The following is a 14,280-nucleotide window of genomic DNA, read 5'->3' as shown; positions in this document are numbered from 1 at the left end:
CAAATGTGTCACTTTGCATACAGGTTTCCATTCGGACAATGAGCAGAGAGTTGTTTTCCCCCATCGCAAACATGCTCCCATGCAGTCCTAAGTTACTGGATGTGGATGACCAGTGGAATGGTCATGACGGTGGAATGCACGACTCGCACGTTCCAACAGCATCGCAAGCAAGAGTGGCCCAAAAACTGCTTGTACTACATCCTTTGTACACTGCCTTTGACACTATCTGGAGACAGGTGTCTCCCCCTGCTCGAGCACAAAACAAGCATTACCTTTCATGTCTTGTATTATCTGTCTTTGGTTACTTCCTGTTTTACCTTGTAGGTTAGTTTCCTTCTATCCGTCCTGCCATTTCCTTCCTCTGTGACTGTCTGTTCCTCCCTTGCTGTTTCCTGCTGTGTTCAGTCCTCACCTGTCTTCTCTGTACAGTCATATGAAAAACAGAGTTTTCACAGGACTCTATGCAGACCTGTGAAAAACGATGATTCAGTAGCTTCAGTAGAACAACCTTTAACAGCAATAACTTTGCATAACTGTTTTCTGTATGACTTTATTAATTAAGAAATTTTGGCCCACTCTTCTTTATAGTATTGCTTCAGTTTGTTGAAGATTTCATGCAACATTTATACACATCTCTCATAAGGGCCTTCCACAACATTTTAATCTGGCTGAAGTCTGGACTGGGTCTTTTCTTTTTCAGCTGTTATGTTGTGGAATTATTGTCTTGACACAATTTTGGATTTAGCTGTTGGACAGATGACCTCATATTTGACTCGTTGACTTCAGGTGATGGTTGACTCACTGACTCAGGTCCTGTGGCTTCAAGATAAGAAGAAATGGTCACCTCTAATACATTAACTGAGATCCGAGATGTTGTTCTTGGGTTTTGTGCACTTTTCTCAGCATTTCGCTGTCTGATCTTGGAGTAAATTAGCTAGGAAAGTTGTGACACTGTGTTTATGCACACCTTAACGCTCCAGGCCAACAAACTGCTGAAAGCCCCACTAAAACCAAATTTTATAAAGGTGGTTATCCTCGCAAATGATCATTTAATTTAGTGCATTTCATTAGCAGCACCTGTCTGCTACTTACCCTCTTAATCCCCATGCAAGCAGTAAGGAAATAATGACATAAAGCAGGAAGGTGTACTGTTTTTTGAGGAATACACACCATCACATACAAATACCACACATTACAGAGGAAGCCACTCGAGTATACACAAAGGTAATAGTTTCTATCAAAGCAGCAATGGCAGTGATAAATGGGCTGGTTCCACCCCATTGTTTTACACTTTATTGGTGGTTCTGAATGCTGACTGATAGAGATGCAGTAGATTATAGCTTGACCTTCAGTTTTCCCCTCAGAAGAGACAAAAACCAAAAAGTATTCAAAATTATTACACAAGTCAGAGAAGAAGTTAACATCAAATGAAGAGTAATCCAGTGCTCCAAAAACAACTGGATCCTCATTTCAATGTGAAAGCTGAAATAAGTGAAGTACCACTGTATCACTGACTCTCTTATCCACTGTGAGCCAGCACAGCTATGTTTCCCGGCACGTTATTTATAATAAGGAAACACTATACAGGACAGGATGAACTCTTAGAACCTGTTTTATTGTCAGAAATCTCAGCGTGAGAGAGGGAACTCATTCAAACCTGAGGAAAACCTGAATAAAATGATTCTCAATCAAATCTTTATTTTGACATATAAGTAAAAAAATGTTGAGCATGAAATTGCAAATGAACATAAAATCAAAGAAAACGATCACATTCACATGAATATATCCTATGTAGAGTAGGAGGAGGCAAATGCTTGTTAATTCCTACACCTATATAACTTATAATACATATGTTTTGATTATAATATACATATATGGTAACTTACGCTCCATTGTTGCATTTAAATATGCATCGTTATTCACTGATCTGTAATTATTTAATTATACCACATGAAATACAAGTACAGCAGGTTAAATAAGTATCAAATCCATCACCAATTTTTAAGTAAATATGTTTCTAACAGTGCTCCTGACCACCCTACCAATCCTGCCACTTAATGCTAATTAATATCAGCTGGTTCACTCCAAAGTGATGGAACACACAAAATATCTCATGATGGGTAAAGCCAATGAGCTCTTGCAAGACTTTCACAGCCGTATTGCTCCAGAACATACTGATGACATTGGTTACAGAAGAATTTCTGACGGTTCCAGTGAGCGCTCTTGGTGCTATTACCCAGAATTGGAAAGAACATCATTTCACCTTAAACCAGCCACAGCTCCCCACAAGATTTCAGATAAGGAGTGAGAAGAACTGTCAGAAGAGTTGTCCAAGAGCCGAGGACCACTCATGGAGAGCTACAGGAAAACCTGGAATCAGCAGGTACAACAGATTCAAAGGAAACAATAAGTAATGCACTCAGCCACCATGACCTGTGCGCACACTCACCATGCAAGACTCCAGGGCACCAAAGTTTGCTGAGCAACATTAAAACAAGTCTGTGTAATACTGGGAGAATGTAGTTTGGTCAGATGAGATCAAAACTGAACACATTATGTTTAGATGTCAAAAGGCCTTACCAACACAACATAACACTGAAGTCTGGAGGTGGGAGCATCCTGGTGGGGGGCTGTTTATTCAGCGTACAGCACTGAGACATTAAATATAACTCCAGGAAGGATGAATGGAGACATTGTTGATTAAAATCTGCTGCCATCTACCAGGATGATGAAGATGAAACAAGGATGGATGTTTCAGCAAGACCATGATCTCAAACACAGCCAATGGAAACTGTTGGTTTCAGAGAAATCAAGTAAAGCTGCTGGAACGGCCCAGCCAATCACCTGAGCCGAATCTGTGGGAAGGATCCACGGAGCATTCGGGATTTAGAGACTGTTTGTGTGGTGAGTGGGTCAAAGTCATGAGCAATGATGGGACTGGTTTCTCCATACAGACGCTGCCATGAACTGTCATCACCAACATTTGTATAAAGTAATAAATGTCCGTGTGTTTAATGTCCCTGTGTCATTTCTCATTCTTGCGCAACTGAATTTATGGACATCTGTGGTTTGATTTCTGTGCATGTGTGGATTACAAGGGTTGATCCAGGTATTGGTAAAATGTTAGTCAGTATGCTTCTGTCAGGCGTTGTGTGGAGGCGAGGAAGAAGGAACCCAAACGCAGGACTGGCAGGTAGGTGAAGGTTTATTATTGGGAGTGGGTGAGCAGAGGGTGAACGGACACTGACTGGCTAGACAACTGAACGGCTGACTGAACTGAGGGAACACACGGGAAGGACAACGTGACATCAACATCAATGACACGACAGTGAACGAGTAGAAAGAGAGGGCTTAAATACACAAACTGATGAGGATGATAATGAGAGACCGGTGAGTACACAGCTGAACATAATCTGGCTAATGACACAAGACGAGCTGACACAGGAAAAGCAGGAAGTGAACACATGGAAGTGGCAAAATAAACTGAACATGAACAAAACTGAAAACACTGGGTCACCGACCCAGGAACCCTGACAGCTTCAGTCCTGCTAGGCTCTGCTTAGTGTGGGCAGCCCACACTATGAGCTCCTGCCATGTGACTGACTCCCCTCTGCCCTCTACCTAATGTTGAACTAATAATTACTAAATAATTTACAGCAGATACAGAAGCATTTAACCTGCTTGTGTGTTTTGTGTATGTCTCTCTCAGCGAGTACCTTTTCATGTCATTATTCATGGAAAGGTACATCTCAGCTGTGTGGTCGAGGTCTACAGCCGAAGAATCAGAGACATAAAGAAAGAGGTTGATAGATGAGACAGTACAAACCTTTATTAACCTGCTGCTGTGAAACAGTTTGACTGAACCAGTTTATCTGGATGTGAAGAGATTATCAAACCTGTCATGTTAAAAATACAACAACAACCATTCTAACAATTCTTTTTTAAATTTTCAAACGTAGTGACATAAATGCACACAGGTAACAAAGCAAGCGAAAGGTTCTGAGCCACTCGTGCACCCATAGCTCGTCCTCCACTATCCACGGCTTCTCCAGGTCTCTGGAGCGATGAAACACAAACATAAACAAAGAATATTCCATCATTTGCTGTTTTGATGATGACGCTTAGAGCACTATCTAACACACTGGCCTAAAATCTCCCACAGGTGTTGAGATGTGGTGACTTTAAAGGCCACAGCCATGATTTCCATCATTTGATCCTCATTAGACGGTTCAATGAGCCCTCTTGTCCTCTTGTCCTATGGATAGAAATGTTTAATCAAAGGATCATTTGCACAGACTCTTTCAACTAAGTGGCCCTAAATCCAGCGAGTCAAGACTGTATGATTTTCTTGGAGTGCACCACACGGTGGAATATCCTGCATACCGTCTCAGCCCTGCTTATAGTTAGCACAGGACCAGTAAAGTATAGTAGTGGTAAGTATTACCCTGTATTGCACTGTTAGAGCCCTTTTTCTGATTTCCGGAGAGAAATCCTGTTGAATTTCCTTCCCCAGTCTTTAAACACTTGGGATTTCGGTCAATGAACCAATTTACAGTTGTATCCGAGTCCATTTTTAAGCTTGTGTTTCACCATACGGTCAATATGCAATCACAGCGAATGTTTAGGTTGAGTATTTATTTCTAACAGGACCTTTTCAAACTTCTTACCAACACGTCAGCAGAAATTGTTAACCGCTTTATAAAACCAAAAATGTTTGATTTGCTTGTTTTCATTTGTTTGCTCATGGCGCATGCATCTACTTTTACCCAAAGAAATGAACAGGTTGGAAGCATTTTATTGACTGATTGGTGTAATTGTATTTGTAATTTCTGCTTTCAGTTTGAAATTGTGAGTATTAGCTGCAGATTTTTTAAAGGGGTAAAAACAATAACCACTCTATATCACATCTATAACTGACAGTGTGTATTTTGCTGCTCTCCAAAGAGTATGAGGGAACACCTTTAGGCTTAAGGTGAAAAGATTGGAGCCCAAATAAAACCCAAATTCAAAAGCCCGAATAATACAATTGTGCATCGTTTGGTATATATAAACATGTTCATCTCTTGCCTCTCACAGTTCGCTGACGGATGAACAAAATCCCCAGAAAAGCTTGGTCTAAAGAGACGTCTTTTTGCTGGAAAGAACAAACATTAGCATTGCATTGTCTTTTTCTGTAAGATATGCAGACATTTTTTCCAGCAAGCTAATGAATTTTCATGTTTGGCCCAAGTTGTTAGCATTTTATTATGAACAACAGAGTTCACTTCTTTCTCAATGATGGCCTGATTCACTGAGGCCACAGGGGCCAACAAATGAAAGACTCCTCATATGCTTCACAGTGGAACACATCGCAAAATAATGACAACTCTGATGACAGAGAACAGGCTGTGTATTGACTGAATACAAAGGCCACTAAGTGATCCATAAGCAGCTGTTGTCATTGTCTCATTGTCCCAATATGCTGATTCCAGAGGACAGAGGAATGTGTGTGTGTGTGTGTGTGTGTGTGCGCTGTGTTTTCAAAACCTTATTCAGTGTATTTAGCATACTGTTGATTTTCACCCTTACATATTGTCAGCGTCCACATATAAACATTATATATGCATCCTCAAACATGCATTTTTTGCAATGCAAAAAGCAGATAGCGAGAGAATCACTTGCTTCATTCAGGTCCTTGGCTGCGACTCTGGCAACGGCATGATGAAGCTTACTTGACTTCTCTGCAATGTCAGTCATGCACATTTTAAACAGCCAGGGAATAATGTTGGCTTTATGTGTGCATACCAGCACCAAATGCAAATAAGATCTCAAACAAACACGGGTCTTTGCTGCTTTGTCCTCGGTGAACACATAACTCAATATTGTTTTATGCAACTTATATTCTGGACGGTAAAATGAGTACTAGCTGCAATATTTGTTCATTTCTTAAAAGTATCAATAATAAGTTTGTCAAAGGATTAAAGAAAAATACTAGTTCATTTGAACCTGTGCTATTGCATTAATCTTTCTATTGTGATTCCAAGTCAGACACGAAGTTGCTAATTAGTGTATCATCTCCTGTAACGTTAGAGGTTTTATAACATTTTGATATTCCTGTAGTAGCAAATATTCATCCATCCAAGAAGAGATGCCCTGAATTCCTTTCTGGAAGAATTCCAGCTCTGCTGGCTCGTTCTGAAGCAGAGCAGCAGCAGATCTGCTCTGAGCTCCTCACCTTATCCCAAAGGGTAAACCCAGACACTCTTTAAAGGAAGCCCATTTTCTCATCCCTACTCACAGCTTGGCGAGGGTAGCAGTGTAGATAACACTACATCAGCAGCCTTGTGATTTAGCTCCCTCTCTCAACAGTCCTATACAGCGTCCACATTACTGGAAATACTGCACCAATCTCTATACTATACTGCAGTACTATACTGCTATGGTAGCCAACATTTCAAATGCAGGTTTGACAGGTTTGTGAGTGTACACTTTATCCAAAACCTAGTGAGGGTTTACTCAACGTTGCCAGTGGATGGCTGTAGCTCAGCAGGTAGAGCAGGTCACCGACTGATCGGAAGGTTAGTGGTTTGATCCCTGGCTCCTCCAGTCTGCATGTCGAGAGTGAATGTATATGAATGTAGTTAGCAGAAAGTGTGTGATTGGGTGAATGTGGTATGTTGTATAGAGCACTTTGAGTAATCTGGGAGAGTAGAAAAGCGCTATATAAGAATCAGTCCATTCACTGTCTGAACAGAGTTTAGTCACATGTTGTTATTACATGGCTTGATTAAGGTACACATTAGGCTGACATCTGGGGCCAGAGCTGAAACTGTTCTGGGCCAGCACAGGGCCAGCAGTGTGTCTGCAACTGGCCTTGTGCTGGCCCATGTGTGGGCCAGATCTGGGCCACCAAAAGGCAGTCATTCTTTGCGGTGTGTGGGCCATGTGTAAGCACATTGTGTGGGCCAGATCCGGGCCATACCAATATTGCTATGTGGGAAGAGACTGAGATTACCAAACCTAACAGCCTACATGTCTTGGATGTACCTTTACTGCTAAATACTATGAAGTGAATTTGAAACGTCTTTATGTTGTCATCCAAGCTTCTATGTTTGGTGCAGATTTCAGTTTGACAGATTCCACTGCACACTTTAGCTAACAAACTAGCTGATACAGAGTGGCACAAAAGGAAAGGTGATGATGAAAGCAGACAATATAAAAAACATGAAGAAAAGATAAAACGTCTGCAAGAAAAGCTTGAGAAACAGGTTGTTGTGAGCTAGCAGCAAGGCAGCCTAATTATGGCACTGTAACAGTACTGGAATGGTGCCGTGGGTAAGAAAACTGACTTGACTGGTTAAGGCCTTCATGTGGGTCACATCGTACACACAAAGCATCTGTGATTTAGTAGTTACCACTAGCTGTCTGTATTACCAGCAAAAGATCCAATTTATGCATTTATTATTTCCTTGGCTGTAGTAATCCTTTGATACTAGAGAGAAAAACCACAACAACAAAATGGTCAACTCTTAGGCTGTGTGTGTGTGTGTGTGTGTGTGTGTGTGTGTGTGTGTGTGTGTGTGTGTGTGTGTGTGTGTGTGTAGATGAGCAAAATACTTTTTTTTGCATTTTCATATCATTATGTTTTTGTATTTGTATTAGAACTGACATCCTGTCGCTTTCAGTTTATGCCTTTCTTTTCTGCCCTTTTATATAAAATATCATATACCATTCAAAGTTACATTGACTTTATCCAGCCTATTTTACACACATTACCCTGTCTTGACTAGTGTGCTTAGTGTGCAAAATATAATAAGTACATTTACACTGAATATGACACCCCCCTCCCCCCATAAAAAACCAAACAAAAAACTAAAACAAAATAAATAAATAAGTAGAAAAAATGTTTAGCTACTTTGCATGGAGTTGTGCTCACAACCCTAAATGGCAGGCTGTATTACACAAGTGTGGAGCATCACCTCGCCACATGGATCCTGGAATATTTTAACAATAAACAGCATTCTTTCAAAATATTCTCTCACTTGGTGTTTTGATTGGTGGTGCAGAGCACTGTCCCTCTGTAAGAACTGAAGATATGAGTTGCATGATTTTTATCCTGATCAAACCATTCATTCATAGTTCTCTTTGTACTGACGTGCAATGACCTGTCACTCTGAAGCAGGGGTGGCCAATTAACTTTCCCAAGGGACCACATGAGGAACTGAGGCCTCTGTCATTAGGACTGTGAATGGCAGGATTAGGACCCTGGAGACAGACCATGAACTCGAAGGGGACTTGACATTGGAGACAGAGGGGGACGACAAAGAGGACCAAAACTGAATATCATAAAACCAATAAGAAGATCCAAAATATAAACAGACAACAAACAGAGGATATAATAATGAATCACACACACTCACAAACAGCTCAAAACATTGGGTCAGAAATGCAGAAACCCTCATCCTATCTGCTTGAAGCGTCTACAGGTGCATTTCACTGTTAGTGCTTTATGTCAAAAAATGGCAAAGCTTCACACATCTGTTGTGTAAAATCCTTATGGTCGTGGTGTGTGTGGGCGTGGATGGGTGTGAAAAGTTAAAGAGAAAAGAAAGCCTCAGCAGAAGGAAAGAAACGGAGACGGAGGATGTGATGCGGGGGAGGGCCACAGAGAGTTCAGTGGCCTGTCTGGCCTTCCCCTCGACAAACTCGGCTGCGTCCTCGGGACCTCTGGGAAATGTAGTGTCACTGACAGACGGAGCTGTTCTTTATTGTTTCGGGCTCATTTGTACACCCGCCAGTCTTCCACAGTTGCACAAAGGTGTGTATTAAACAGGATCCGATGGCGCAGTGGTTCATTGCTCGCGTTAACGCGAAGAAGACCACGATAAAGTGTTCAGGTTAAACTTCACATCCCACGCTGCTTGTTGCTTCATGCGCAGGCTCTTTGAGCGAGGACGAGGAGGCGACACCGCGGAGAATGAGTGGAGGGAGGCTCTGATCTGGGCTTCAAATCAGACATTTTCACTATGAATTGCGTTTGTTTGTTTGATAAAAGTCGCACTTTTTGAACTGGCCGAGCCTACAGTACATCTGCTCACACTGCAGGATTTATGTGGCACTTCAACAAAGGTGGTGGAAATCCTGGCAGAGAGACGCCGAGAAGTTCTTTGCTTTTGTAATTTTGGGGACAGCATGCCGCGAGACAACAAAACTCCTCTCATCCAGAAAATAGCGAAACAAGCCTATACGACGTTCAGAGGCTTGCAGTCGTCTGCCAACGGCGACGTTAAAGTCGTTGAGGACAAACTTAATGGGCTAATCTCCTTAGTAACTGCCGTCAGGGCTTCCGACGTGAAAATTGCTCCTCGGAAAACCAACTCGAGCTCCGGGGCAGCGGAGCTCCAGAGCCCCCCGGTCACCTACATGCACATTTGCGAGACGGAGGTGTTCAGTATGGGTGTGTTCCTGCTGAGGAGCGGCGCGTCCATACCGCTTCACGATCACCCGGGGATGAACGGGATGCTCAAGGTTTTTACACCTCTGTGTTCAGCTAACGCCATTTAAGCTAACTAGTTGAAGCCTTAACTAGCTGGACGTGTGCGTAACATACCTTTAACTTTCCACTCGAACTCACGTAGGGTCAGCAGGCTAAATAACTAGGGTTAGCCCACACCTTTAAATACTTGATGGGTGGAGTCATTTATGTCCTTTTTCCAACATGGATGCTGCGTTACACCGTTTGGTGCCTTTCTGATACAGTCAGTTGTGGGCCTATTGTAAAGAAATGTAATTGGTGGCTGTGGTCACAGCATTTGTAACAAGGAACATAGAAATGGAAGTATTTTACTGACAGACAGAAATACATCTGGTGCTGGAGCCAAAGCTCTTCCAGGTCAGACTTCAGATTTGGTGAGTGTGATCACCTATATACAAGCAGACGTTTTGCTCTTCTGCTGGTCTGGAGCGTTCAGGTGTGCACTAACACACAAGTTCACCTCGTAGTCAGACCATGCAAAGCTCAGGTGTGAAAAACCCAAGAGCTCCATCTCAGATTGTGCAGGCCTCAGTTAATAAGTTATATGATACAGTTCATGTCAGTATAATTGGGGAAAAGTATGGCTTTTTTGTATGATTGCCGGAGAACATGGCACTACAGATAAGTCGTGTGTGAATAAACCACAATGTCCTTTGGACAGACTAGTTAAAGTAGTGATGTCTGCTAGAATGCACAGTGCTACGTTCAGTGAAAACAAAACACAACACATCTGATGTTGCAGCCAGAGGACCTCGGTGCAACCAAAGCACAGCTAGAGCTATCTGTCTGATAGCTAAAGCTTGACCAAAATTGCGTCATACAGACACTGTAATAAATGATATTTTACACAGACTGTGTATCTACTGTATGCAGACATACATCGTGTGGAAGGAGAAAAATCATAATGTATTACTTTAACATTTTGAGGTATTTGGTAGGAGACAAAAATCAGCATCTGCTGTACAAATCTACCAAATCAAATATTTGTGAATAAGGGAGCAGCCAAAAGTAGCTGTTGCTTGTTAAATACTCAGTATGAAGATTGTTTTTAGTTTGGGTTTGTGGTTGTCTTCTACTAGAAGTGTCAGAGTGCACTAATTTGTTTGTTATAAACGCTTTTAAACCAAAAAAGCCAATTGCAAGTTGTTCAGCTCCTGTGCCTGCCACACCAGTGATCACCCCTCCACCACAGTTGGTATGAGGTGCTGATGTGGTGTCTTTGGTTTTCTCCAGTGTGGTGGTGTATCTTATAGCTAAACATCTCCATTTTGGTCTTATCTGTCCAAAGGATGTTGTTCCAGACATCGTGTGGTGTGTTCAGATGTGCTGACATTTTCATAATAGCGAGATGGGGCTTTCTCCTGGCAACTCTTAGAATTAGTCAATACTTGTTCAGTCTATTTCTAATTGTACTGTCATGAACTAGCATTTAGCATATTAACGCAGGCCTGTAGAAGCCGAGATGTTTCTCTTGGGATTTTTGCACTTTCTCTGAGGATTGCATCGTCTGATCTTGGAGTAAGTTTAGTGAGACATCCACTCCCAGGAAGATTGTGTTATTAATGCGATCGCGATGCGGGGCGATCGTGGCTCAAGAGTTGGGAGTTCGCCTTGTAATCGGAAGGTTGCCGGTTCGAGCCCCGGCTCGGACAGTCTCGGTTGTTGTGTCCTTGGGCAAGACAATTCCCCCGTTGCCTACTGGTGGTGGTCAGAGGGCCCGGTGGCGCCAGTGTTCGGCAGCCTCGCCTCTGTCAGTGCGCCCCAGGGTGGCTGTGGCTACAATGTAGCTGCCATCACCAGTGTGTGACTGTGTGGATGACAGGTTGTGTAAAGCGCTTTGGGGTCCTTAGGGACTAGAAAAGCGCTATACAAATACAGGCCATTTACCATTTAATGCACATCTGAATGCTCCAGACTAATATACTGCCAAACTGTCTGCATGTATAGAGGTGTGCACACGCAGGAGCTCCTGGCTGCTACTGACCTTGTACCCTGTACCCATAGAAGCAGTAAGGACAAAAACACGGCTGGACACGGATCCATTCCAGCCAAAGTAATCAAAATAACTGAGTACATGTAAAAATGACCTAATACATGTAATTGATTACAATTAGCTGTCGCACCTGTAGAATATGAGCTTCTGTTCACACATGTGACTAAACAGTTATAATAGTTACATGAATAGTTATTTTAAACTGGTTGGATTCCCAGCATGGACCTGGCTTTTAAGTATAGTCCCCACATTGTTAAGGTCGGGGCTTTAGGAAAGCTATCCAGAAGCTGAATGTTCTTAACTTCTGGCTAAAGCTATTTGCATATCTCTTTGTCAGCAAGTAACTAGTTTCCATTCTTGCTAACTTTTTCCTGTCCTGTGGTCCAGGTTCTCTATGGAAAGGTGAACGTCCGCTGCTTTGACAAGCTGGAGCAAAACCTGGCTGTAACCACAGTCCCACCCGTATTTGACCCCCCGGTGCCCCCACTGCAGATGACCTCCGTGTGGCGTGCCGTGCTCCGCTCAGTGGTTGAGTACTCAGAGAACAGCGGGCCATGTCTCCTCACTCCTGTGCGGGATAACCTTCACCAGATCTACGCAGTCGATGGGCCCGCCGCCTTCCTGGACATCCTGGCTCCTCCGTACAATTCAGATGATGGGCGAGACTGTCACTATTACAAAGTCCTGCAAAGTGCACTGGAAGATGAAACCGATGCAAAAGGTCACCAGGAACAGCAGGGAGAGAAGGGGAAGGAAGAGGAGGTGTGGCTCTTAGAAATCCCTCAGCCGGAGGATTTCTGGTGTGGTGGGGAATCATACCCAGGGCCTGCAGTCTCTGTGTAATAGAAGCCTGCGCTCGAAAGCAAACACACTACAAAGCATTACAGACTTGTTTGTTCTGCCATCTTCCAGAAGGAAAACCAAAAATTGAGTCATAATCACCTGGAAGTTACCTGGACTGACTGCCTTGCTCTTGGTTAAGGATAATATATTAGTGCAGAGGTATACACAGGCTTAAACTGACTTAAAGCCCTCCTGGAGTCAGGACAACTGAACAGCCTTCCACAAATATCCCTGTGATCCCGGGGAATTCTCATTCCTAATATGGTGTTTTCCTTCAGATCATTATGTGGCCGTGTACACTGATGAATGTTATTAGCAACACTTTGTGAATGGTGGGGTATCATTAGGATCTCTGCTGTGCTGCTTGTTGTTGGTCTCTGCTGCAGAGAGCCTCCACATTGCCAAAGCCTGCAGCTCTCCTGTCTGCCTTATATGTGAATAATGAATGTACACTTATGAAGAAGGCCATGTACCCACTCACTGCACACATTATATTTACGCTTTCTTTTTATTCTTTTCACTTATCCATGACATGCTTCCTAAACAGGTTTGGTCAGTTATTAGAGGAAAGAAAAAAGCCGTTTTTACAAAGATGGCTATGGCTAAGTGCTGGAAATGGAAGATGTATTGGATAACTTTAATATTTTAACCATTTTCACTGTCTTTGACGTGAATCCTACGTATGTCACCTGAGCTTATGCCTGGAATTCCCTGCGGCCTACGTTTGACTCCACACACATTTGTGTCAGTATGACCATGATGCTGTTACTTTGATGATGAATGTATGTGGAGCAATAAAACAGATGAAGATGCTCACAAATAAAAAATGTCTTTTATCGTTAATAGAGTTTAAAATCTGACGAAAGTTACTATATTTTGGGAGGAGGGTGGGTGCTGAGTTACTCAGCAGAAACCTGCCTGGCCCTGTCAGTGACCTGCACCACTGACAGTCAGAGTGTAGTCTGCAGTGCTGATCCTGAGGGAAAGTGCTGTCAGCTGTTGATGGGCTGTTTTGACCCAATCAACATATTGTATTTTTCCAGAATGCCTGCAGAAACTCGTACTGTCCTGGGTCAGTGACCAGGTGTTTTGAGTTGTTGTATCGTTATTGAACTTTGATTTTGTCTTTGTTTATCTTTTCTCGTTTTGGTTTCTGTTTCTGTGTTCCATGGTTGCTGTTCCCTCCTAGTCAAGTTATGTTTCCTGTTTTACTTTGAAAGTCTGTGTCCTATCTAAATGTATTGAGTTTTGCTTCCTGTCTCGTCTTGTCAATAACTCCCAGCTGTGTCCTCCTTCTATGTCTCATTCCCTCGTTATCCCTCTGTGTATTTAAGCCTTGTGTTTGCCTCTGTTAGTTGCTGGTTTGCCTGTGTGATCTCCCTCCTTTGTCTTATGGTTTCCCTCCGTGTCTCCCTGCGTCTCTGGTTTTGGCTTCAGGTTTGTTTTGTTAGTTTTATTCTCGCCTTGCTGTTTCTGTTTGTTTTCTCCTACCTCTTAAAATAAAGCTCACTCGCATCAAAAGTTGCTTCCTGGGTCCTACTTCCAACCTCCACTCGTCTGCCACTGTCGACGTGACACGTACAGTATTTTGCAATATTCACAAGCCACTCCTGATTTTTCTTATTCTGCTAGGGAAAGTAGAAGCATATGGAAAATAAATAGAAATACAGTGTATAAACAAAAATAATCGCCTTTATTCTTCATCATGGTCTGAACTCTTCTAGCGAAGCTTTCTAGTAATTTCTCTGAGTAGTCTTCAGGAATAGTTCTCCAGACTCTTTGAAGGATATTTCTTCTTTGGATGCCTTTTTGCTCTCTGTCATCCCATGATTCTGAGGTTCAATTATGTCGCACAAAATCATAACAACAGTTGCCTAACGGTGCTTAAATTGTAAGTTAAAGACTACAATAAGAGAAAACAGTAAAAATG

At 42.5% G+C, this 14,280-nt stretch overlaps 1 protein-coding gene across 1 annotated transcript; it reads left to right on the top strand.

The window, feature by feature from the left end:
• Positions 1-8,811: 8,811 nt before the first annotated feature.
• On the top strand, positions 8,812-13,886 carry LOC146662996 (2-aminoethanethiol dioxygenase-like). The gene is made up of 2 exons (XM_085415583.1): positions 8,812-9,507; positions 11,895-13,886. Exons 1-2 carry the CDS (start codon positions 9,172-9,174, stop codon positions 12,348-12,350), a joined length of 792 nt encoding a protein of 263 aa, XP_085271709.1. The 5' UTR covers positions 8,812-9,171; the 3' UTR covers positions 12,351-13,886.
• Positions 13,887-14,280: the final 394 nt, after the last annotated feature.

The sequence above is a fragment of the Rhamphochromis longiceps genome, linkage group LG8 (assembly GCF_057381845.1).
Source record: "Rhamphochromis longiceps isolate RC_006_pf linkage group LG8, R_longiceps_female_GT1.1, whole genome shotgun sequence".
NCBI classification, from domain to species: domain Eukaryota; kingdom Metazoa; phylum Chordata; class Actinopteri; order Cichliformes; family Cichlidae; genus Rhamphochromis; species Rhamphochromis longiceps.
The sequence above is the reverse complement of the archived record's forward strand: the minus strand, read 5'-3'. Positions and strand labels throughout refer to the sequence as shown.

Coding starts and splice junctions, on each gene's coding strand:
- LOC146662996 (XM_085415583.1), top strand. CDS start 9,172: ATGCCGCGAGACAACAAAACTCCTCTCATCCAGAAAATAGCGAAACAA. Junction 9,508..11,894: donor GGATGAACGGGATGCTCAAG/GTTTTTACACCT, acceptor CCTGTGGTCCAG/GTTCTCTATGGAAAGGTGAA.